The sequence below is a fragment of the Thamnophis elegans genome, chromosome 3 (assembly GCF_009769535.1).
Source record: "Thamnophis elegans isolate rThaEle1 chromosome 3, rThaEle1.pri, whole genome shotgun sequence".
NCBI lineage: Eukaryota > Metazoa > Chordata > Lepidosauria > Squamata > Colubridae > Thamnophis > Thamnophis elegans.
Genome location: NC_045543.1, coordinates 44349938 through 44377202, shown reverse-complemented (window position 1 = coordinate 44377202; position 27265 = coordinate 44349938). Strand labels below are relative to the sequence as shown.

The following is a 27265-nucleotide window of genomic DNA, read 5'->3' as shown; positions in this document are numbered from 1 at the left end:
AGGTGGGCGACTTTCTGCAGGCTGTTGCGATCCTAAATAAGGTTTCAGGTCAGGAAGCGATGCAATCCACAAAGCCAAAAAAGGAAATAGAGGTGAGGCTGTGGACAGGAGCAGTGTTTTTCTCCAAGACAAACCCACCCACCCCTGGATTTTAGAGGCCTTTCTTTCCTCTTTGACCATCTTAAGCCTATTGCAGAGCCTCTACTCTCAAGCAGGGAAGGTTAGCCTAGTTCTGAAAGGAAGGACGCCACACGAAAGGTAAACCACCTACATCGGAGTGAATTTGCCCTTTCACCCTCAAGAAACCCCTCCGCCAGCTCTCCTTACGCCCCCGCAGGATGATTGGCAGATGCGGTGGGGCTCCTCACCCGCGACAATAAAGGGACGTGAGGAAAAGCAGCCGCTTTCTGCCCTGACGCGCCCTTTCTTCCTGAATTCAAGGGCGGCTCCGGGTGCGGAGGCCGGCAGGCAGTCACGTGCCGGCAGGCGGCGCTACGGCTGCTCTCGCTGCTCCTCCGCGGCAGCTGCTGCCGCCGCCGCCGCCACCACCACCTCCGGCTCCTCAGTCCCAGTTAGGGCATCCACCGGCGTCGCCTTGTGCTGGGAGCGGCCGCCCGGGAGAAAGGATGCTCGGCTGGGTGCGGCGGCGGCGAAGGCGCAGGAGACGGGGCTTCTCGGGGGCCGCGCGCCTTTTGTAGCCGAAGCCGCCGCCTTCTCCATGGCGAGCGTGGCGGCGGAGCCCCCCGCCAGGTTTGTGCGGCGCGGTCCGGCTTGGAGGAGGAGGAGACGGACGAAGACGGTCGGGGCCGAAGGTGCCCGGGCCCGTTTTTACTCCCGTCTCGCTGCGCCCTAGAAGCGCAACGGCAGTAGCGCCATGGCCGAGATGGAGCGTCCGGAGGAGGCGGCCCGGCTCTGGCGAGACGCCGCCCTGCGCGCCAGGAAGCTGCAGAGCAACCTCCAGCAATTGGAGCTAGAGCTGGGCTCCCGGGGAGAGAGCGGCCCGGAGGCACCGCCGAAGCTGAAATCCTCGCAGCAGCAGCAACAACAACAACCGCCGCCGCCGCCGCCGACCTCGCCGCTGGAGGCATTGAACCTGAGCGGGCGCGGCCTGGATGAGTTGCCGGAGGGCTTGTGCGCTGCCGTGGGCAGCAGCCTGAGCGTCCTCTCGTTGCGGAGGAACCGACTAGCTCATCTGCCCTCGGCCGCCGCCCTTCGGCACCTGGGCCGTTTGGCCGAACTCGACCTCAGCCACAACCGCTTGCGCTGCCTGCGCGACGACGGGCAGGCTCTGGCGCTCCTGCGCGGGCTCCGTAAGCTCAACCTCAGCCACAACCAGTTGGGAGGCGAAGGGACGCTGCCCAGCGGGTTGGGCGAACTGCGACAGCTGGAGGAGCTGGATCTGAGTTTCAACCGCCTTAGCCACCTGCCTGCTGAGGCCCTGGCCCACCTGCGACAGCTCCGCACCCTGGACGTGGACCACAATCAGCTTTCTGCCTTCCCTCAACCGCTGCTGGAGCTGGACGCCCTGGAAGAGCTGGATTGCTCTGGCAACCGACTCTTGCAGTCTCTTCCGGAGGGCATCACATGTCTTCGGCACCTGAAAATCCTGTGGCTCAGTGGCACTGGCTTGGAGGCCTTGCCCGAGGGCTTGTGCCAGCTGGGTACCCTCGAGAGCCTCATGCTGGATGGGAACCGCCTGAGTGTCCTGCCTGCTGGTTTTGGCAGCCTGCAGCGTCTCAAAATGCTGAACCTCTCATCCAACTTGCTGGCTGATTTCCCAGCAGCTGTGCTGGCCCTTCCTGGCTTGGAGGAGCTCTACCTCAGTCGCAATCAGCTTACCCTGTTGCCCGCTGGACTTTGCCAGCTTTGCCAACTCCGCACGCTTTGGCTGGACAACAATCGCATCCGCTACCTGCCTGATTCCATAGTCAAGCTTCATCAGCTGGAGGAACTGGTACTTCAGGGAAATCAGATCGCCATCCTTCCAGAGGGGTTTGGCCAACTCAGTCGTGTGAGTCTCTGGAAAATCAAAGACAACCCCTTGATCCAACCCCCCTATGAGGTCTGTATGAAAGGCATCCCTTACATAGCTGCCTACCAGAAGGAACTGGCTCATTCTCAGCCTGCCCTTAAGCCCCGGCTCAAACTAGTCCTCATGGGCCTGAAAAATGCAGGCAAAACTCTGCTTAGAAAGTGCCTCATGGAGGAAGAGGAAGAGGAGCAGGTAGAGTCATCTTTTGGTTCAGCTAACAAAAATTTTGAAAGAACCCAAAGCAGGGGGTGCTTCATACAACCCCTGAGAGACCTGCCCCAACCTCTGTCTCCAAAAGCACAGCCAAACCATTTTCCCATTGTGGAACAGCCCAAGGCTTCCCCTTTGTCTGTCTCACCCCTGAAATGTTCCTGTTTAGGGTATAACTCCACTGAGAAGAGGGATGTGTTCAGTCAGTCCCCCAAAGTTATTGGTCAGACCCAGGCAGGAGGCTCTGCTGCTGAGCAGCAGGATGATATCCCATTGTCCCCATCAATTAAAATACATAGAGAAACCTGCTTGGGGAATTATCCCCTGAGGCCTCCAGGCTCACATGTAACAGGGTTGCCAGGCAGCAGCAAAGGTATTGAAGTGGTAGACTGGACAGCAGATGTGGAGAGAAGTCTAACCTTCATTGTATATGAGCTAGCAGGAGACCCAAGTTACGATGTGATCCAGCCGTTCTTCCTCTCTCCTGGAGCCCTGTATGTGTTGGTAGTAAATCTGAGCACTTACATGCCACAAGGTTTTTATCCTTCTGTGGGACACTTTCTTCACTGGCTGGGGGCAAAGGTGCCTCATGCCGTGGTATGTATGGTGGGAACACATGCAGACCTGTGTCCTGAACGGGAGGTGGAGGAGAAATGTTTAGACATCCACCGCCAGATTGCCTGGCAGGAGAAATGTGACTATGAAGGCCTCCAGATTTTGGCCCGGCAGGTGGATGAAGCTCTGGGGCAGGATTTTGATTTGCGCTGCTCTAGCCCCCATGTTGCTTTCTATGGGGTATCGGACAAGAATCTACGGCGCAAGAAAGCTCAGTTCCAATATCTGCTCAACCACCGTCCACAAATCCTCTCCCCAGTTTTACCTATAAGCTGCTGGGATTGTGTTCAGGTCCGCCGATTGCGAGAGAAGCTCCTTTCAGTGGCAGAGCATAGAGACATCTTTCCAAATTTGCACCGGGTTCTCCCAAGATCCTGGCAGATGCTGGAGGAGCTGCACTTCCAACCCCAAGCTCAACAGCTGTGGCTAAGCTGGTGGGACTCTGCTCGACTTGGCCTGCAGGCAGGGCTGACTGAGGATCGTCTCCAAAGTGCACTTTCCTACTTGCATGAGAGTGGCAAACTGCTGTATTTTGAGGAGCACCAGACCCTACGAGAATATGTTTTCCACAATCTGCCCAGGCTCATTGACATTCTCAATGTCTTCTGCCAGCATGATGCCTCAGTATTGCTCCAGAAACTGCTCAGCAGCACCCATATGGATGAGATGAAGGCCACACAGCTCCACCACTATGTGGAAGGATTTCTGCTTCATGGCCTTCTCCCTGCCCATGTTATTCATCTGCTTCTCAAGCCCCACATCCAAAGCAGAGAGGACTTGCAGCTTCTGCTGGAATTGTTAGAAAAAATGGGACTCTGTTACGGGGTTAACAAGCCCAAATCAAAACCCTTGAATGGAGCTACAGCGTGGTACAAGTTCCCCTGCTATGTGAAGAACGAGATGCCTCATGCAGAGGCATGGATCAATGGTACTACCCTGGGTGGGCAGTCTTTTGGGGCAGAACAGCTGCAGATTGAGTACAACTTTCCCTTTATTTTTCCCCCTGGATTGTTTGCTCGCTACAGTGTGCAGATTAACAGCCATGTGGTTCAGCGGTCAGATGGAAAGTATCAGATCTATGCGTACAGAGGGAAAGTGCCGGTAGTTATAAGTTACAGGCCTGCCAAAGGCACCCAACAACCAGATACATTGTCTATTGCTAGCCATGCATCTCTACCAAATATATGGACAGCTTGGCAAGCCATAACCCCATTGGTGGAAGAACTAAATGTACTGCTTCAAGAATGGCCAGGCTTATACTATAGTGTGCATGTCCTCTGTTCCAAGTGCCTTAAAAGAGGGTCACCCCACCCACATACCTTTCCAGGTAAGAAACTTTAACTGATTGTCAAGATAATGTCTCCTTTGCATTGAGTTCAGTTTCCTAATTCATATATGGGCACTGCCAACTTGTTTTATTGGCAATGGTACAAAAGTGTCTCACAGTTGTCTTTTTCTGGGATGTTTTTGAATATACAAGTCAAATCTACAGTCTTGGGATTTCCTGGTTATTTTCCATCTAATTAACTCCTATGCTTTTGTGCATTCCGCCAGTTATGTGCTGCCAAAGTTTAAATCTGCAGTGTTTAGATTACAGTTTGCCAATAAGTGCAGGTAGTTGCCTGTAAAAAGGTAGATATAGGGAGCCATTTACCACATATCTGCATGAATTTTTTGATTAAAATCCCGCCTAGCAAGAATATGTAGAGGATTACATCATGATAGTCCCATTGTTGCAAAAAGAAGAAAAATATATCCAAAAGTAGGTTTGATGCTCTGTACAGGCAAATTTACTTAATTCAGATGTGGAATTTCAGCACTTCCCAGTGTTCTAATACAGTTGGTTCTCAAGTTATGACCAGTTGAGCCTAAAATTTCTGTTGTTAAAGTTGTGTCCCATTTTGCTATCTTTTTTGCCATAGTTGATTAACGAATTGCTATAGTTGTTAAGTGAATCATGTGGTCGGTAAGTGAATCTAGCTTCCCACGTTGACTTTGCTTGTCAGAAGCTCACTAGGAAGGTTGCAAATAACAATCCCAGGACCTTGGGATGTGCCAACCATTATAAATACATGCTAATTGCTAAACACCCGAAGTTTGATCACCCGTGACTGTGAGGACGATGTCATAAGTGTGAGAACTGATCATGACACTTTTATTAGTGCCATTGTAACTCTGAACAGTCATTAAATGAAAGGTTGTAAGTGAAGGACTCTGTAAATTGTAGAAATATAATAAAAGTTTTTTGTATTACCTGACATAATAGCATATAGATACCTATAGTAGTTATATATTGAAATTGGTCCACAGTGAAGTAGGTAAACATGAAGAGTGTTCAAATTTTTGTGCACTATAGCTTGGCATCTATATTACCTTACCAAATGTCAAATGGATCTACAGTATGTAATAGAATATGTGTAAATGGCTATCTGTTATCTTTTCCCAAAATAACCCTGAAATAGTTTTGGTAACTTCTAATTGATGTATTCAGTAGTTATATTGCTGTGGTAAATTATTGCTTAGTAAGTAATCATTAATATACTCTTTCTTGTTGAGTAGATGCTGTAGCACTGTGAGAAAAGGTTCTAAACTTTATGTAGAATGTAGAATGCAACCTGAATGCTGCTTTATTTTGCTCTGTGAGTATTCATTTCCAGGCATTATTCACATTTTGATTGCCGCTGAATCCATATCCTTTTTACAGGTGCTTCTGCAAATTGTTTATGGTTGTGTTTGCACAATATGTTGAGTTAAAATATGGTTGGCAAGGTTGTGGGGAACATTGCTGTTTAATTTATGATTCGTTGTATTGAATCATTGTATGAACCCAGCCAATTTAATTAACTCAGGAAACAGCAATTAAGTATACAGGTTATTCCCTTCCCCAGCGCGTGTGTGTGTGTTGCTACTCTACATCTTAATAGGCCTATAATGTTTATGGATCCAAGCCTTGTGCAATGGGCATCAATTAGAAATTTCTTCTATTCCCCAATACTTCTTTTTATATGTTCGTGCCTAAAACAAATTCTTTATATATTGCTACCATGTGGCTTGTCCTGTTTCCAGTGTCACCATGTGATTGACTCCCCATTTAATTTCTCTGTGTGTAAATGGATGGGTGTGTGCTTGTTGCTTTCACCTCAGGCAGTCATAAGTTGTACAGGCCTGATGAATAATATGCAAAATAATTCTGAATGTTTTTGAATGCTCATAAAGCAAACAGCCTCAAAATGTTAAAAAAAAGCAATATTAATTGGTTTTCAAACAGTATAACGGAAGCAAACATATCTCATCAGGACTTTCATCTAAATTGCACGTTAAGGGAAAAATTAAAACCATTAAGTAAAGTGGAGCCTATTTTTTTCTTCTGGAAATTTGATCATATCTTGAAAGAGTTTGTTGAACATGCTCAATATAGGCTTTGTTTATGGATTTATGATATACCTATCATAGTCATTAGATTTCTATCTAGCATTTCATCCAGGAACTCAAGTATTATACATAACATTCTCTCCTCTTATTTTTCTCTCATTGAAAACCATATGAGGTTCTCACATCTCCTAATCCAGCATTTCCATTACTATACTTTCTCATTGTGTGCTCTCATTGTGCAAAATCTATTTCTGTATACACTTCTAAAGCATTGCATAGCTTTCCTAAGCCAATATAAATAGCTAATGATTTTGATGTTTATTCATTTAACAATATTTTTGTATTTCTCCAGTCTCTGTATATTGGCAATTTGCACTAAGAGCTCTCTACCCATAAAGCAGACCAGTGGCTCCCCAAGAGCCAGACATAATTATTTTAAGTGCATTGTAGCACAAAATAAAGTGCAACAGATATATCTAAGGTGTGGTGCCTTTGACAGTATGGGAATTACTACAGAGAAAGATGGCTTTCAGATGGACCCTCTTCTTTCCTATCATGGGGATGAAATCTTAAACAGGCCTGTATATTCTTCCCACATAATATATAGAATTTATAGGCAGGAGTATAAGCTTGCAGTTACTAAGGGGCAGTTCACAGATCATGCTCATCTTGGGCACATGGTTCAGCATGGAACGTTTCTGTTCAAACATAGTAATTCTATTCCATGACTATCAAAAGTCATCATTGACTGATTTGGGTTTGGCACACACACACACACACACACACACACACACACACACAAAAACACACACAAACACTTTAGTTGATCAAAGTAGAAACCCAAAGAGAAAGCTAAGGCAAATTCTGGTACCATTTCCTGGTTGAGGCTGGAGGTAGTGTGCATTATACATTCAGATAGTATGCTAGTGGCTGATACTTGCTATCCACACCTTTGGGGGCAAAAGGTAAATACGAATGTATGAATGTATAAAAGCACTGTATACCATCAATGCTGCCATTGCCTTATGCTAGGCATCATCAGCCACAATATTAAAGCTTTTTGCTCTGCACAACCAGGCAATATCACATATTTTGCAGCTCTCAGCCATGCCCAAGATTACATTATCTTATAGGCCTTAAAGGGAGCCACTGAGGCATGAATTATTCCTTTTTCTAGCTTAACCTCTTCCAGAATCTCAGAAATGGTTGTGAAGACCTCTGAACATAAATTAAGTAAGACTGTGAGTCATTGTTCTGAAGAATTGCAAAATGCTATGTCTATCCCATTTTTTAATTGTTTGAGTAGGAGAGCCAATAAACCTTCTCTTCCCTCCCCCATACCCGAGACATGACATAGTGTGATGATCACTCTAAATTTTCAGTACAGTATGACAAACTGATTTTCTGATAATGGGTTGTCTTGAATCTATCGCTTTTACATCATGATTGGTACTTTTTGGATTTGTAATGGAGACTTGAATCAGAACACCAAGAGTATTTTTGGGAAACAGAACATAATATGCTGGCAAAAAGTCAAGACAAACATCTGATCATTTCAGGCCATTCAAGTACTTGAAAATGTGTTTCATTAAGATGGAGAAGAAAAGAATTGAGCAGATTTTACTTTGTTCAAATGGTATGTTTTTACCTTGCTAGAAATGTTATTGCATGGTATTTTATCATTGCTATTCTTGTATGTGCTTTTGGTAAATAACTCTGAAGGATACAGTGATAATTTAAATTTTGTTTTTGTAATCTTTGTTTTTTTTTTAATTGTAGACAATGCGAGGATGCAGAACTGTGGTTCTATAAATGTGGATTTTTTTTTTCATGAGAATATATCCCATTTAATAGTTCACATTTCTTTATTTGGTAGCTGTGTAAACTAGAACATAGGGCTTATTCATGGTAAGATGTATCAGTTCTCATTCTCAGTTGTATTTGCAAAAAGATTAAGAACTTCCTAATATGTTGATAGCACTTTTAGGATTTTGTTTAATTTCACATTAAAATGGGATTATCTAATGGAACAGGTATATGTGAATAGTCATTGAATGTAGACTTCTGGGGTTTGACATGGCCCAATGGAGATTGTGTGTGTGTGTGTGTGTGTGTGTGTGTGTGTGTGTATCAGTGGGGGTGGTTGGTGTATGTATTAAATTTATATGCTGCCCATCTCAGTAGCCAAAGATATGGTTAGTTTTTCATTGAATAGGAATTTTGTTTCTATGACCATGCTGACAAAGAAACATTCAAAAGAGCATCCCAAAGTTGAGGTCATCACATCAAAATATTGTGAGATATCATATTTGAGATGTCCAGGATCATTTTTATCCATTATTTTCAAGGCCTAACTGTACATGTCAATTTCCTAGAATACAACACCTCTTATGGTGTGGTAAAGCAATATGCTGTCTGTATATAGCATCCCAGTATCACATTTGCATCTCTTCTTAATGCCATGAAATTGTTCACTTAAAATTCAGCAATGAAGTGGCTGTAAGATTGCAGAACGGAAATCCAAATGACTTATTTCCCAAAGCTTCCTGCTTTCCAAACTTCACCTTTACGTACCTGGAAAGACCAAAATAAAACCCAAAGAAAATTTGACCATCCCTTTTGGGACATCCTTTTGTATCAGTAGATGATCTCTTGTAGCCCTCTAAAACCTTGAGAGGCTTAACTGCAGTTTCTGAACCTGCAGAGGATGCCCTTCTCTGCTCTAGTGTACAAGGTGAATTATTAAAAGAAACAAGGAGCATAGCTATCCTGAAAAAGTAACTACTCTCTTATCTCATCTGTCATCCATATTATGTGAAGAGAAAGGACTTTAGTTTCTCACAGCACTCACACCCTCGTCCTTTCACGCCTAGACTACTGTAACGCTCTCTACATGGGGCTGCCCTTGAAGAGCACCCAGAGGCTCCAGCTGGTCCAGAATGCGGCCCGTGGGTTGTCATGGGGGTACCTAGGTGCTCCCATGTTACACCCCTTTTAGGCGGCTTGCACTGGTTGCCCGTTGTTTTCCAGGTGCGATTCAAGGTGTTAATTATGATCTTTAAAGCGCTCCATGGCTTAGGCCCAGGGTACTTGCAAGACCACCTACTGCCCCCAGTAGCCTCCCACCGTCCAGTACGATCCCAGAGTTGGCCTCCTCAGGGTGCCTTTGGCCAGGCAGTGTCGGCTGGCGACTCCCAGGGGGAGAGCCTTCTCTGTGGGAGTGCCTTCCCTTTGGAAAGAGCTGCCCCCGGAGCTTCACATAATTCCCGACCTCCGGTCCTTCCGGTGTGCCCTAAAAAGTTGGCTTTTCCAGCAAGCCGGCCTGGCCTGAATAAAATAAATTATTAATTTTAATTGTTAATTTTAATTTAATTTCTAAATCTCTTTGTAAATGTCTATTAGGTTTTTTTAATATTCTATTTAATCTTTCTTTTAACTTTTGTAATATGTGTTTTTATGTTATGTACGCTGCCCTGAGTCCTTTGGGAGAAGGACGGCATATAAGTCCAATAAACCTAAACCTAGATGGGTGGTTCTGAGAAAGTCTTGTGAAGTGTGTGATGGTTATTATGTTATAATGCTAGCTGTCAGATCCCTAGCAGTCATTCAGCACCTCATTTATTGGTAAGTTCATTAGGATGGAGAGTCTTTGATCTTTTTGCTAACTGCTTCTTGAAACAGTGTGGAAATTGCTATTTGCTTTTCTGCTACAGGAAGAATGCGTACGTATTCCAGCCTTGTAATATTTCCCAAACACTATTCACTTGTACAGGCTCCAAGTGACGCTCATTAAGCTAATTTAGTTTAGAGTCATTGGGAATTCTTTTTAACTTCCTGCTTCTAGATTAAATAATTGATTCTGAAAGCTCATCCTTATATCTCCCTACCCTGGCATTGGAGATGGTGATTCAGCAAAAATGTTTTAATGAGAAATAGCAATGGCAGTTAGACTTATATACCGCTTCATAGGGCTTTCAGCCCTCTCTAAGCGGTTTACAGAGTCAGCATATTGCCCCCAACAATCCGGGTCCTCATTTTACCCACCTCGGAAGGATGGAAGGCTGAGTCAACCCTGAGCCGGTGAGATTTGAACAGCCGAACTGCTGAACTGCAGTCAGCTGAAGTAGCCTGCAGTGCTGCATTTAACCACTGCACCACCTCGGTTCTTGGAACAAGTCTTTCTTCATGCAAGTATTTTGGGTTGTGCATAGGAAGAATGAGGGAGATTGGATACTTTTAAGGCTCCAATTGACTTCTTGCATGATTGCTGTCACCTATCTGGCTGCTCTGTGCTTCCATGGCTATTTTTCCTTTGGCTGGAAAGACCACACTCTCCCATGTAATCAAGTTTTTAGAATCAAGGAAAGGTCTGAGTGAGCACCTTTAAGTCAGTGTTGATTCTGGGTGACTGCCTAGATGCATTGCTACAGTTTTCTTGGCAAGACTTTGAAAGTGGTTTTCCATTGCCTTCTTCCTAGGGCTGAAAGACAGGGACTGGGCCAAATTCACCCAGTTGTTTTCACATCAAAGGTGGTTTCTAGTCTGATGCTTAACCACTACACCAAATTTGAGTTTCCGCATCTCCAAGGGAATAATCACCTATTGGAAAACTTTCCACACAGTCATTACTCCCACCGGTAACCCCTGTGTTGCAACCCAACACCTACCATCACAATGATCTTCCCACAACAACCTCTTTCGTCTGCCCATTCTTCCTTTTCCTATCTGTCTCCCTGTCCTCTAGCCACCTTTACCTCCCTTGCTTTTACTATCTTTGCTGACCCTCCCCCCCCTTTTTGTTTTGTTTACTATCATATGTCATTGACACTCCCAACAGTAGCAGAGCTATCTTCACATTTGAAAGAATCTGCGCTTGGACTGGATGTTGCAGTAGCATGGGACAAAGAGTGCAGCAGAGCTGAGGAAAAGCTGAAGATTTGTCCTTGGTTGGTAGGGGTGGGGGCGGGCAGGCAGCAAAAGGGAGAAGAATCCTCTTCCCTGCTCATCATTCCCCCAACAGTGGCTGCAGCAGTGAACTGTTGCTCCCTCTTAGCCTTCTTTCAGAGACAATACAGGTAGCTCTTGACTTACAACAGTTGGTTAATGACCGTTCAAAGTTACAACAGCACTGAAAAATGTGACTTGTGATCATTTTGCAGTTTCGATCTTTGCTGTATCCCACGGTCATGTAATCACCTTTTGTGACAAGCAAAGTCAACAGGAAACCAGATTCACTTAACAACCAGGTTACTAATTTATCAACTGCAGTGATTCACTTAATAGCTGTTAAGAGCAAAACTCACTGAACGAATGTCTCACTTAACAACAGGAATTTTGGGCTCAATTCTGGTTGTAAGTCGATGACTACAACCAATAAAAATAAAAAGTGCAATTCAGGGACCACAGTGTTCCAGGTGGTAATATCTCTTCCCATCTGAAAGAAAGCCTGCTGCCAGGAGTGTGGAGAAGAGGCCTAAAAACATACTCTTGTGAATATCTTGAAATGTATAAATTTAATCCCATCCAACCAATAGCAATTAATTCAAGAAACACTGAGATCCAGTATTTTGAAATTCTGGAATTCCAATTCAGAATTCTTATTGCAAGCAAATTAAGCTGGCTGCAGTCCAACTGTTCCCATATAATTCCTTTTGTTAGTGATAGTGACGAAACAAACCAATCTCTATTTTACCTTGTTAGGATAGTAAGAAGTAGAGATCTTCATTCCAGCGTAAGCTAAGCAAGGAATTAAATCAAGGTGCCCTTGATCCGTTGTGATCTGAGCACTACTTATAGTTTATAACTCCCTTTTTGATAGCTCATATAGCCAAGACTTCATTGCTGAAAAATTGGGCGTAAATTGCAATTTCCCCATTTATTTCAGTTGTGCATTAGCTTTCAAAAAAGTGGGAAAATAAGTGAAAAAATAATTTAAATATATCCTTTTAAAAAAACCTATCCACAGTTAAACTAGGAAAAAGAATGAACGGACAGAAAATTCTGATGAATATCATACTATTACTGTCCTATTCCTTTGGCTCTGAAAAAATAAATAGCATAAAAAGTGCAATCACCAGTCACAAGATGAAAATTTGCCTCTCTGAAGGGTTCTGAATTACTATCATATCAAAACTGGCCTACAAAATTATCATGAAATATTAATTTTATTCAAATTCTGGGTTGTCACATGGTTTTATACAAGATTGTTTAAAATGATATTTTGTACTAAGATGTTATAGTAAACCACACTGGAATCTGTTAGATCTATTAGTTAGCCTTAGGATCAGAAGACAGGAAAGTGTCACTTTGGCCTTTATTCTGTTCAACTAATTTTCCACAGGCAGGTATATTTTAAATGTAGCTATAGCTACAGGTCAAGGTAAAAAATGCCTTTGAATCAAACACAGCTCCTGATGATTTCATGAATATAACCAAAGCCATAAATTAGACTGAGAAGTTGAAAAATCAGCTTGGAAGACGGGGAAAGCAAAAACACATCCATACCGCTGCTATGAAAACCATATGTAGCCTGTCTAGGAAGCCGGTAGGAGTTGGGCTTAACTCAAAACGGACTTTCCTACTTTGCTGCAAATACTGAAAAGCATTAAAATTAAGAGAAATTATTAACATCAGTTGTGGTGTTTCAGAACTGAATCTTTACATAAAGCAACAGAAAAGGCATTATGTTTTCTAACAGAAAAGCTACTGTGAAACTTTGTTTGCTCGCTGGAGTTTTAAATGAAAGAACTCCATCTTTATAAGATCTCTATCTGTTATTCCTAATGAATAGGTCCATAAAGTTATTCTGTTATTGGAATTAAATTGTTCAGCTGATCTCCAAAATGCAAGAATCAAGCTGTTTCATCCCAAGGCTAACAATGAAATAGAGAAAATATTTTGCAGCTTGTTGGGAAAGGGACTTTATAAAACAGAAAGAAACATCCAGTGAAGAGTCTCACACAGACAAATTGTACTTCAACAGAAATATATTAAATGCCTTGTTAATGATAGATTAATACAAATTTTTGATAATGTTGATCTTGTCATCATAAAAATAGCACCAGTGACTATGATTCTTCTAGGAAATTTAACCTAAAGTGGCTCTCAGGACCCTAGTCTTCATTTCTGGGGTGAAATGTTAAAAACGTATAACATTCTTTTACATTTATTTCCATCGGTTGCAAATCACATGTCTCAGGAGTAGGTAACCTGTTTCAACTAGCATATTTGAAATATTGAGCGCATGTGGTAGGCACATTCACAAAATGGTTGCCACAGGAGACCTTGTTTGCATCATAGGGAACAAGATGACTCATGAAAAAAAGATTTACAAGAATGTGAATTATTCTAATGGAATCTTTGTGGAGTCAAAACACATTCCTTTAGCTAAATATGGTGTTTTTCTTTGCAGTATATCATTTTATTTAATTTTAAAATATTAGAATAATGTTTTTTTAAAAGGTGGGAAAAGATTATAGAGTGGCAGTAAAAAGGATGCCTGGGCTATGTTGGTACCAGCCCACTTTGTCTTTCATTATTGTGAATCAGTATTATTATTCATCCACATTATCGTGAATGAGGTATGATTGATTACAGTATAGGCTAAGTTTTTCTAAGAGATAATTTGGAGTTATTTTGATTTCATTTCTGCAATTGTGTAATGCCTGACATCACTAATCCTTTTGCCATTACCAGTAGATAAATGGGTTTTCTAATTAGATTTATTTTAAAAGAAATCTGCTCCCTGTTGCTAAGCTTGTTTTGTGATATGCAAACAGAAACCACAGATTATAGAGGGTAGATTTGTGATCCGAGAAGATAATGGTAAATTGTTTATTTTGATCAGCTTTTGAACAGTTATTAAGCCATCCATTTGAAAACCATTAGATAGATTGATATCCTTACCATGAATAATGGAACACATTAACATCTTTAGTAAAAAGCTTTTATGAGGAACTGTGGCTGTTTATATTACTTCTCTGTTCTTTCCCAGAGAAATACAGCATCCTGATAGTAACAAAAATGTTTTATGCAGCGATTCAAGAATAGGCAAAATAATTATAGATGTTTTGGATTACACCTCCCATAATATCTTAGTATTCTATTTCTGGAGCTGATGAAGCTGAAGTCCAAAATATCCACACAACTTCTTGGCAGGTTACTCCAAATCTAATAGTGGGGTCCTTGATGCTCTCTGAGCTTGGTTGTTTCCTTGCAGACATTATATTACCCAACTAGATAAAAATGGTATCAATGGTACCAGATCGAACCATTCTTCCAGTTAAGAAGCCACAGTCTGCTCTGTGAGGAAATATTTTGGAATTAATTGCAGTTATTACATATATTTTAATCTGTATGTACCACACAAGTATGTATTTCAAAGTTACAAATACCTGAATATTTTTGGGAGCCTAAAAGTACACTATGTAGGGGAAGTCTGTCTGGTAAAAAGCTTATTTTTATCTTTAACATCAAGAATAAATTGGTGCTGTACATCCTATTTAAGTTGCTTCAGTTATTTATTTGATACTCATTTGTATAACACTTCCTGAAATTACTATATCTGTATCTTATGTGTAATCCCTCTCCATGTTTTAGTCTACAACCTCAATTAGCCCCAACTGGTATGGTTTATTGGCTTAATAGAAATAGTAAACCAAAACAAAAATAGTAAGTCAGAATTGAATGCTTGCCATATTGAAAAGTAGGAATTAAATAATGTACATGTATTCTTGAAAGCAGAAAACAAAATTACTTTTCAATTACTTTTGGACCATTTTTTTACTCTTAATTTTGTACTCCATCTTTTAAATTTGAATTTGATTTGTTGCATATATCTATACAGTCGATAATTTACATACAGTAACAAGCCGTTATTTGTTTCAACCATGATTTGTTAAATGGCCATAGTGGTCTGGTTCACAGATGAGATTAAGGCATAAATTATGGCTTACCAACCACATTGCTTGAGTTTGCACATTGGGATATGTCAAAAGCAGACAAACCACATTACAGTTTAGTGTGATGTGGTAGCAGCTGAATAGATGAGCTTCTCTAAACCAGAAGTGAGCCATATGTGTTTCTCATGTCAAGAACCCTATTTTTATCCCATTTTCAGGGGTCAGAATATATTTTAAATATTTTAGAAAGTGCGCCTATTTTGTTTGGAGCAGTATATATTGCTCAGAAGTTGCATTATAGCATGCTAATACCTGGCATTTCTCTCCATAGTAGTTACAGGAAACCAAATTGATGGAGGCTTAGACTGTTAGAGTAAACCAGGGGTTGTCACGGCGTCATCATGTGACATATCACAACGTTTCCCCCCTTCGCTAAACCAGGCGTAGGCATGGCCAGAGTGTGAGACATCTGGCCTATGCGCTGCGAGTTTGACAGCCCTGGGATAATCCCCTTCATCATGTTCATTAAGTGATCTGTCTGAAGAACCCTGAACCGAGAGTTATTTAAGCATCTTCTCAAGGCAAATTTTTGCCTTTAAATAATCAAGAACATTATGAGCAAAAATTGGATGGATGTAAACACTGTAAAAAGGAAACTCTCCTACTCTTTTTTTCTTTTTTCTCCATAAAAATAACAAATACTGTAAAATTAGATGCCAACACCAACTTAATTGTAGCAGCATTAATTGTCAAACTATGTGGAAAAATGGTAGGCAGATATGTAGATATATAATATAAAATATATCTTTATATATAAGAAAGAATGCTATTGGAAGGCAATATTCTACTGGCAGTGAAGACAACTAGAATGAAATTAGACATTTTTTTCTTAAATATGTGGTAGGTTAGCATTAGTCCAGACTGATCTAATAGATTAATGAGAACTCAACTATAATGAATTTCCCTATGAACCAATTGTTTAAAAGACATTTGTCAATTCAATGTTCTTCTTAAACCACAAGTGTTTCAGTTGATGAACATAAAAGGAATACAAAATTAAACTAGTAGATGTTCTGGCTCAGAAAAAGAAAATGCTGAGAACACATTCAGTTGAAACAAGATATAAAAGCTTGCTATAATAATAATGTTATGTAAAAACAAGCTAGGACAAGCACTAATGCAGTTCTCTAGGAACAGATTTCTTTGGAACTAAAACACTGAATGAATTACGTTGAATGTTATGCAAGTGAGCTTCCAATTGTGCAATGGGATTTGGCCTTGCTTTTCTCTCCTCATGATGCCACCAGATGTTTCAGAGAATTTCCCAACGTTTCAAATCAGATTTTCAGAATGTGAAGTGCAGGAGGGAGAATGTAAACTGCTAGCAAATGTTCTGTGAACAACTAAACACAGTTGTGAACAACCCACTAAAGATCTTTCTTTACTTCAAAGAAGTGAAAGCTCCAAGTATGCCTGATAAACTGATAGACTTTTTTGAGGAGAGATACTTGTGGTAAAGTATCTTATCCACAGCTTTAGTTCCTATATAATTCTTTCACAATTAGCTTCATTTTCAAGAGAAAATAGGTCTCTTATGGCAGAGAAGCCAAGGCTTTAGTTCCATGTATCTGGCCTTGGGACCACTGGTAGTCTTAGGGCCGGGATGGCGAACCTATGGTACGCGTGCTACCTGAGCCATTTGTCAGGGCACATGAGGTATTGCCCTGTCAGCTGGCCAGCATGCATGTGCGCACTGGCCAACTAAGTTCAGCCTTTTTTTTAAAGTCATTTTTCGCCCTCCCCAGACTCCAGAGGCTTTATAAGAGCCTGGGGATGGTGAAAAGAGCCCCCCGCCCCTCCCGGAGGCCCTCCAGAGGCTTCAGAAGCTTCCCTGAAGCCTCCGGAGTGCAGAAAACCGGCCCTATGGGCAAACCGGAAGTTCGGGAACGGACTTTTGGTTTGCTCATAGGGATGGTTGAAGCCCTCTGGAGGCTCCAGGGACCTTCAGGAAGTTTTCCTGAAGCCTCCAGAGGACTAAAAACGGCCCTATGAGCAAACCAGAAGATCATTTTTAGTCCTCCGGAGGCTTCAGGGAAGCCTCCTGAAGGTCCCTGAAGCCTCTGGAGGACCTCCGTGGCTGCTTTTGCCTCCCCAGGCTCCTATAAAGCCTCTGGAGCTTGGGGAGGGCGAAAAAAGCATGCAAAAAATGAGGGGGTCGCGGCTCATGCATGCATGCACATGGGGGGGTCGTGCGTTGCAATATGGGTGCGGCATGGCCACGCACGACCCCCCCCCACGCTCCCCCACCCCACTTATGGCACGCGAGCCAAAAACGGTTCGCCATCACTATCTTAGGGAAACTGCAGGTGGTCTCAAAATGACAACCCAAATTACTATCAAATCTCGCTTTTCAAGACCCTGTAATCCCTTAATTCGAGGCAGAGTCAAAACAACTGGATGGAGCTGAGCATTTACTGGCCGGATGCTCTTCCTGACACCACACAGAATTAGCAGCAGATATTTTTTCTTTGTATCCAATGCTTTCTTTGTGAAGACAAATATCTGCTGCTATTTAGTATTAAACTCTCAACCTTCTGAATGGGAGGCAAGCATCTACCCCACTCATTTTGGTCATTAAAACTAAAGGTAGCCCTCAACTTACAACAATTCATTTAGTGACTGTTCAAAGTTACGGCACTGAAAAAAAGTGTCTTATGACCATTTTTTTGCACTTATGACCATTGTAACACCCCCATGGTCACATGACTTACAGTCAAATGCTTGATAACTGGTTCATATTTATGACTGTTGCAGTGTCTCAGGGTGATAGAACCATCTTTTACTACTTTCTGAAAAGCAAAGTCAATGGGGAAGTCAAATTCATTTAATCGTATTACTAATTACTGCAGTGATTCACTTAACAAATGGCAAGAAAAGTCATAAAATTAGATAATCACTTAGCAGAGTTCTCACTTAGCAATGTAAATTCTGGGGTCAATTGTCATAAGTCGAGGACTACTCGTACTTAGATTTATTTACATTTATTTAATTTTGGAGTTTGGAAAATAAACATTCTTAGCTTATGTGACAAGTTTCAGTGATAAGGCAGTGGGAGTTATGGCAGTACAGAAAGAATTTTGGCTATGCAGTCATAATAGCAATAGAACTAAATTTGAATCTTGCATTTATTGTACTTAACTATGTTGTTCATGCACTATTGTGCAAGGATAATTTTGACAATTATCCTTGGAGATGTTTTTGCATCCTAATTTTGAGGTGTATTAGTTTTGTGCCTCAATCTAGAAAGAGTGCAGAAAAGAGCAACAAAGATGATTGAGAGGACTGGAGGCTAAACACATGAAGAACGATTGCAAGAAATTTATCAGGGAGAAATCCAACCCATAAATAAGGAGAATGTTCCTGACAGTTAAAATGATTAATAAGTGGAATGGCTTGCCTTCAGTAGTTGTGGGTGCTCCATCACTGGAAATTTTCAAGAAGAGATTGGATAATCATATGTCTGAAATGGTGCAGGGTCTCCTGTTTTAGCAGGGGGTTTATTTATTTATTTATTTATTATTTATTTGGAGTTTTTATATGCCGCCCAATCCCAAAGGACTCTGGGCGGCTTACAAGAAATATAAAAAAAAATACATAACGACAAAACAATTTAAAAACAACAGACACTCCTCATACATTCATTCTAGTCGGAGTTGCAGTAGAAGATTTCCAAGGTTCCATGCAACTCTGTTATTCTGTAATCCACTTTATTCATGATAACAACTCTCCCTCCTTTGTCAACCTGTTTGATAGGTGCCCCGGCAATCGCCTTAAAAAACATGCTAAGAGATTTTTTGAAATGATCTCTTAAGTTTATGAAATGGTTTGTAGCAGCCAGAGGGAGGTTTTCAGTGCAGTGTGTCATTCCTTTGAAAGAATGCTATTATGTTCTAAATGGAAGAGATTTTGTCAGTAAGGAAGACTAATGCATTTATAGGTCCACAGCCCGCTCCCTTTTTTTACTTTGTGAAGAACAGAAGTCAGTAATTTGCTCGGGCAACCTGACTTTGTGACACTGATCTGTAAAGCATGTATATTTTCTCACTTGGGGTTTAATTCAGTAAAGCAAGAGATTATTAATGTTTTATTTTTTTCCATTCAGATAACATTCCTATCATGTTTGGAATTGTTTACTTGAGCACAATCTCGTTTCACCTAACTTTCTTAAGATTTCTGTGGTTTTTCATTTGTACGCTATAATGCTTATCTTTGCATCTCTTAAATCCACTTTGCACAGCATCTTATTTTAAAAAAACAGCTGAGAGTTGTGGGAACCTGAGTCCAGATTCCATATGTGGGTTTTTCTTCCATAATATGGAATTGCAGGTTTTGCTGCCTCAAGAAGAGACACTGTGTCAGGATTGCTAGTTTTAACTTTTGTCAGCTTTTATTCTCAGTTTATTTGGAAAGCCAATTTAACATAAGTCAGAGCAGAACAGAAAATGAGAATGCAGAACATATTAACACTTGGCAGTGGCCATTTGATGGAGTCACAGGCTGATTTTATATGTATTTCAAGCTGATTAAGTTTTATTTTTCATCTTCATAGTTTGACACATGATTGCATGTATTTATCAATTGCATGTGGCTTATTTAATTCACTTGGCCAGTGTCTCTTACTGTTGTGGCAGAAGTTCTGTCATGCTGTGGAATTATGTAGAATAGATAAAATGAAAAATAAAATAGCACAGATGCTCAGACAGCTAAGTTATTCCCTGATCAGAAGATAAATATTATTATGTATTTTCACCCTTTAAAATATTTTAATGTATTGTTCAAAATTCTGTCGCAAATTACTTATTCAGCCAGGGATTTGAGGGAGAGTTGTAGAAATAGACTTCTATTTTTATGTTTGTGTAACATAGTACTACATAAATAGCCAAATGCTGATATACTTTCAATAAACATTGACATGAATAGACCTTGATCTAGTCTAGTAGTTTGGGATTGTTTCATACAAATTCACTATATTTTAATATCTAAGAAATCTCTATATTGAGAAAGATTAAAGTTGTGAGTCTGTAATTTTGTCTGCCTCCAGATTTTTTATATCTATTAATTATAGTTTATTTATTGAAACCTTAGTCTTAGGGAGCACATCTCTATGTCTTCTGAATTTCAGTCTCTTTCTAGTATTTCCTCATGCAAAAATGGACAATTAAGGAAAATATATCTGGCGTTTACAAAGCTGTAAGTAATGTAAAGGTAGCGTTAATGATGCATATTAACTTTCATCAAGGACATTTATAATTCTTTAGCCATCTGATTTTATCAATATTGTCATTATATTGGGTAATTTTTTCTTATTATATTCATCTTCAACTAGTCAATTACATTTCAATTACATGTTCCTGTAGCTGGCTGGAAATTTACCACCTTTGTGAATCTAAATCTAAATTCAAAATTGTTATATTAGCTTATTCTATTCCCTTTATTTCAGGAGAATTGCTAAGTCAGCCCAGGCCAGAGGGAGTAACTGAGATCATCTGTCCGAAGAATGGTAACGAGCGAGTGAATGTGGCTTTGGTTTATCCCCCTACTCCAACAGTGATCAGCCCTTGTTCCAAGTGACTGCTGGAAGTCGCCTGCCTTGGCCCCTATTATAAGGACACAGCAAATGCCCCTTAAACCCTTGCTAAGCATTTTCGGAGAAGTACCACCCAGAGATGGATCTAATTATTTATGGGGCCTGAATATCACATCTTGGGAAATAAAGGTATAGTGGGGTTGCTTCTTTTGCAAATGGGAAACACACTAAAGTTAAATCGGGGGGGGGGGGGGAGGTAGGGTTTATCAGAATTTTATGAGAGTGGTTTAATTTTATTTTTTTGAAATTTATACTTTATGGTACACATTGTAGTATTTCTATGCTTCCTGTGCTTTGGATTCTATCCACAGCTCATAATCTGAGCAAACATTGACTGCCTGGGGAGTAAACTCTTTGAGAGAGTAATTCATAGTCACCTTTATAAGTTAGACGTGTCAGAGGAAGCAATTCCTATTTGTATATGTATCTAGAGAATACTAGTATAAAAAATTGCAGAACTAAGCAAATTCTTCCCAATATCTTCCAAAGCATATTTAACCAGTTTGAGTTAGGAAATGAGTATCCAACAGGCCATATATAGCATTCTAACATTTACAGTTCCAACTACTTTCAGATATTGTACCTTAGCACCAATACGATTGGTAGGAAATGTTATTTTTTCCTCCCAAAATAAGAATGGAAATGAAAGCAGGGTAATTCCAGAAATTGAGAACTCTTCCTATTTCTGTTTTCAACCTCCCACAGTCCCCCTAGAACAATCCAAAATGTTACTGCCAGTATACAGCCCTTGTGTCACTTTTTCAAGGGTTTTAATCATCCTTATTTTTGACTATTTTGCTCCTGTTCCCACCCTTAAATACCTGGAAAAAAGAGGGAGGGAATTAATATTCAAACTTGTTCTTTCCAAGACATCAACATGTCTTTGAAAGATTTTCTGCAGCCCCCAAAAGGCCATGATCATTAATTTTGGCCTGTGATCACTCAAAAGTTTACCTCCCCAGTCTTCACTTATATAGTCATTCCTATAGTGAAGCAATACTTTTTAAACCAAACATTAATTGATAAAAAAGTTTCTCTACTAACTACCTGGAACAGGTCTGACTATCAATATGAACAAAGTTTCTGCTGATAACGAGTATTTTAGGTGGTCCTATTGCTATAATTATTCTAATAAAAAAATATTGAATGTGTAAAGTGGATTGTATTTACCTGAAAGGATGACTTTTTAATACTTTGCATTTAAAATGGAAGGGCTCATTCCTTTCAATTCTGTTACTTCAGAACAAGATGATGGAGGCAGATAAATTGGTTTCAGTATATAAAATCCCCTTTGAATGGAGGAAGGACAATGTTTTAAATTCAGAGTCACCTTTCTTTTAGAAAGAGGCTATATTAAAAAAAAATCATAATAGCATTTAGTTCTGACTGATTTTATGATCATAGGAGTAATACTGAACCACAACTCCCTTCTGTTATTCTTTTGGATTAGCTTCACTAAGGATCACAGAAAGCAGATCAACCACAATAGCTTTGTACAAAGAATGGCTATTCCTATTATGCTCTGTGTGTGGATTTCCTGAAGATACCCAAGATTTGGTTGATATTAGTTGCTCAGTTTAATAGATGTTGATCTGATTTAGTAAGAATAAACATGCCTGTTTTCTTTAGTTGTTCTTAATTTTATTACAGTCATTTATTTTATTTGGGGCTCTGACAACAATAAGGTAATTGAATATATATATATATATATTTATTTATTTATCAGCATAAATATAACATTATATATATATATATATATATATATATATATATATATATATATATATATATATATATCCATAAACATTGCAAACTTTGATACTTCAGTTCTGCCTTCTTCTAACATACAGATTAATGAGAGCAGGTGTGCTGAAGGCTGTGCATTGGGGTGGACACAAATCTGCAATCTACATGAATTGATCCTTTTCACCGATTGGGGTTGGACTGATATGTTCAGAAGAAACAGAAAGCATCATCATCCTGATCTACTGTTGAATCTGATTACCCTGCAGTATGAAGGCTCTCACAAGAACCAAGACCATTGTTCGCTGAGAACACTATTGACCTGTGTTTTGCACTTGTTTGGACTCACGAATGTAAGCTTTTTCTCAATGTATGTACTATTAGATGTACCTGAAGAAATATCTAATGAAAAGGAATTGTTGTTAACTTTGGTGGTTTCTGTGCAGGTAGGTGTTGAATTTATCACTGGTAGCTTCAGTTGGCCTCTCCAGCAGGCAAGAAGTCTAGCATCTATTCACTTCTTCCATATCTTTAGAAGCCAAGACAGACTGTCAGAATGGTGCTTGGGCAGTTCTATTATGTCTGTGGGATATCTTTTTAGTTCTCCTGTGTGTTTCACCCCAATCATGCCGTCTATTAAATCATAGCACTAGCTGTTGCTTGTGCACAAGGATAGCAGTACAGCAAGAGATATAGGGAAATTAAATATGTACACATGTACACCTGTTCCTCACTTATTGTCTGAGGTATCACAGAGATAATCTTGGGCAGAATTATATAAATTTAATGGAGCCGAATTTATTAAATACCAACAATCTTCCTTTTCACCCACAAGTACAGTCATCATGATGACATAAATGGTCTCAATGATCCTTATATAAATTCAATACATCATGGAATTTTCACTGAAAAAAACACGTCTTGGATAAATTGTTATCAGGGAGCTCAAGTCAGATTTTGGAGTTCCCTCAGCCTTAGTTAAGCACTACTAGTTACGTTCCTTTGAATTCCTGAACCAAAAAGCTAGGTTTATTTTCATATACCTACAGCCAAATAACCTAATGTAGCCATGCAAATAAATTTGCAAAAGGTAAACATCTGCAAAATTGTTCCTGTTGCTTTCACAGAAACAGCCTAAAAAGGAAGAACTGGGAAAAGAGAGAATGCACTCTTTTTTTTCTTTTCAGTTTATAAAAACATCTCACTATTTTGCCATAAACAGGCTTGCTCCCTACATAGATAGTTTAGCAGAATGGAGACATTTGAAGCTTGAATATGCAAGGTAGCTACTTGTGAAGGCAAAACTCATATGTAACTTCATGTATAGTCCTCCAAACCTCTTCTTACTTGCCATGTACTTTTAAGGTATGGTAACTTAGAAATGAAAAGTAGGTGAACTCCTTCCATGTCACTGATTTTCAACTGAACTTTCCCCTGTTGTCAACCAATGAAAAATTCTACTGTACAGTCATGGGTCTTCTCCTGTTCTGCTGGGTAGAAATTAGTACTTTGAAACAAAAGATTTGCCTGATGGCACAATATTTTCTTCATCTTTCTTAACTTGTTCTGAAGAATATTAGCATGCCACAAGATACTATTATTTATTCAGATATCTTTAATTTGTACGCCTACTTTTCCCAGATTTATTACTTCTTGTCTTCATTTCAGTCTCTTTCTGCTAGTGTTGCAATTCCTTTTGGATTGGTTGGAAGTTAATTTGAAATCTGATTCTAACTATGTGGGATGGCAGCAAAAGCAGAGTAAAGTTTAGTATACCAGAATTATAACATTGCAGAATCTGGGATTAGCTTTGTATGGATTATAAATTCTAAAAGCTCTATAAATCCCTTTCAGGATAGGCCCATTTGTTGTGAGCAACCCTTTTTGGAAATGTTCTTCCTTTCCCTCCCTCCCTCCCACTTTTTACTTTTTCAGTTTCTTGGATTTGGTCTGGCATTTCCTGCAAAAGGCCTGGCAATTAAGGAGACATTCTTTCTTTTGCTCATTTGGCTCTTTTCCTTTGTTTAGAACATCCATCTGTCCATGGTCATTTTTTTTAGAAGCCTGCTTGAATTAGCCTTAATATTAGCTCAGCTCTTAAAAGGTTGCTGAGCTATGTGAAAATCCAGGAAATGCCGGTCACTGAAATAGCATCCAGCCTAATTTGCACATACTATCTGCTTCCTTTCATTTTTATTTAATTTTAGAATTCATTTTGCCAGCAGCAAGTAAAATTGTACAGCAGGCTAGACTGCTGGACTGAGTTTAAAATAAGAAATAATTAACATTATTCTTCTCTCCCATTTACCTGGAGTCATACTCACTAGCACCATCACAGAAGCAAAATAAATTTGAAAAGAGCTGAATAGACTTTTCCCTCTGCATACTTGTTCACAAATTGTTACTTAGAATTATAGTGATGCACTAATGCGGAGGTTTAGTTGGAAGCACCTAAAAAAGCAATTACAAAACTCAAACAGAAGTAAGAGGACATCCAAAGTAATATTCATTCCCTCATTCCAGAAATCAAATGAATATCAGGTTGATTTTCCAATAAAAGATTTAAGAATAGCCAAGAAAATTCCATTCTGGATGTATTTATGAAAAAAGTTGACCTGTTTCAGTAATACAGAATCATTCATAGAGGTGAATTGATGTTAGAGTAGGTTTGTCAGTTGAAACAAGAGATTAAATTGCTAATTTTTCGCCACACTGAAATTGGTGCCGCTTAATTGGCAGGCCCAAATGTTTAACTTGATTTGTTTTCCTCAAATGATTGGATATGTTTGTTTTTCCAACAGTTAAATTTGTCCATTGGTTTTATAAATATCCACATAATGAATATGCTGGGTTTGGGGTATACGTGAAGAATACTATTATTCTTCATACTGCATATCCAGCTTTAAAAAGTTTCAAGTCCATTCTAGTTAGTAAATAAATAAGCACTAACGAATCATCAGAACTGTAGCTGCCTGTTTGACAATTTTGATTAGTAGGACAGAATCCATGTTTATAAACAATAGGCCTGGAAGTTCTCAGTATTTTTAACTGTAAGCAAAAAATCATTTCATTTCAAGATATATATGAATACACTTTGACATTTGCTTACTTTAACCTAGATATACAGTATGTATCTGGCAAACAAGATAAATCTTATTTAAGCAATGAGAAAAAGCTACTGAGCTTTTCTTTCTACTGTCCCATCATCAAACTGGTGTATTGCCCCTGCTCATTATTGCAACTACTATATTGAAATAATATGCATATTGGGATAATAAGAATATTGGACACTGATTGTTGGTTTTTGAAGGAGGTTTGAATTCAGGGCAGAAGATCACAGGCTGCAAGTATCTTAAGACTCTAAAAGTATCCCATTTATTTTACCTTCCTCTCCCACCAACGCCTGAAAAGTTTGGCCTGATTCTTATTCTGATGTTGTTTGAGGATTATCTGAAAAGAAATATAATTGTCACATTTATTTTTGTGCTAGACTATCCAGTTTGTTTCAGTTACCCCTTACCAATTGATAAGTGGACAGTCCACCTGGATTGATTGCCGGGTGGGGGGGAGAGATTTCTTACTAATTTGTAGCCACTATCTACACATTTGCAGAGTGCCAAGATGGAAATGGCTCTTTTAACACCGAATAGAGTAAAAAGGGGGAGATTTTGTACTGGCATCTGAGACTCTTTCCCTTTCTTCTATTATGATACCTTCTACCATCTGCTGGCTGATGGTTAAGATTAGCATGGCATCTCTCTAGAAAATCATCAGGCCAGAGGTAGGCGTAACATATTGTCTCTTAAAAGTTGAAAACACTACAGTATACTGAAGAACTACTAAGTCCAGAGTTAAGTTGCCACAGTCGAGAAACAATAACTTAGTCAAATAATGAAATGAGCAAAAAAGGAGAATTGTAAGCAATAGCAGAAGGCGAGTGAATATATAAAAGAGCTTTCATTTATTTAATCATTTTATACCCCATCTTAAATCTTCAAGGTGAGTAACAAAACTAAATAATAGAGTTGGTCTTTGCCTCGGCATCACCCCAGAACCAGATCAAAATAGGGTAACTTGGAGTGGGTTTTTTTAAGTTGCTTGAGTCAAAAATCTTTCTCAAGCAAAGTGAAATTTAGGGGTATTATTTCCATCATAGCTAGGTGGGGATAAGGCATCCTGCGTTCAGGAATGAACAGGTCCATTTTCAAACCAGAGACCTTGAAATTGGTCATCTCAACTACAGCTCTTTGGACAGGAAGAAATAAAATGGGCTGATTCATTCTATTACTAGGGTGTTTTTTTTCCTTTGCTTAATTCTTTCTTATTCCCTTATTCCTCCAGTAACAATATTTACTATTAGTTGTAATTTTATAATTGCCTAAGTGACTGGAAATAATGTATTTTTCTTGCATTGGAAGAGAGTATCCATAGTTTTGACTTGTTTCACTTGCTCTGTCAAGAGGAGGTAGTTTTTGCATCTCCTTAAAGAAAAAGAGAGCAACTTTGTGAAATGTTTCTGGTCCTACCTACTCTGATGTACAACAAAAATAGCTCTTTTTCTTCTTCTTTTATCTTCTGCTATGAGAGAAACCCAGGTAGTCTTACAATTTCCTTCAATGCTTCTGGAGAGCATTCTGACAAATAGGGCAACCAATTCTTGAGCTCTACCCCTGGATAAGTGCTTTCTCCAGGATGCACAATCACTCAAGCGGCTTCACCTGTATGTTTATTTCATAATTTGGCTGT

General features: G+C 39.8%; 1 protein-coding gene across 1 annotated transcript; it reads left to right on the top strand.

Annotated features, from left to right (window-relative positions):
- Positions 1-491: 491 nt before the first annotated feature.
- Positions 492-27265, top strand: MFHAS1 (malignant fibrous histiocytoma amplified sequence 1). The gene is made up of 3 exons (XM_032213189.1): positions 492-4184; positions 20630-20905; positions 22627-27265. Exons 1-2 carry the CDS (start codon positions 875-877, stop codon positions 20758-20760), a joined length of 3441 nt encoding a protein of 1146 aa, XP_032069080.1. The 5' UTR covers positions 492-874; the 3' UTR covers positions 20761-20905; positions 22627-27265.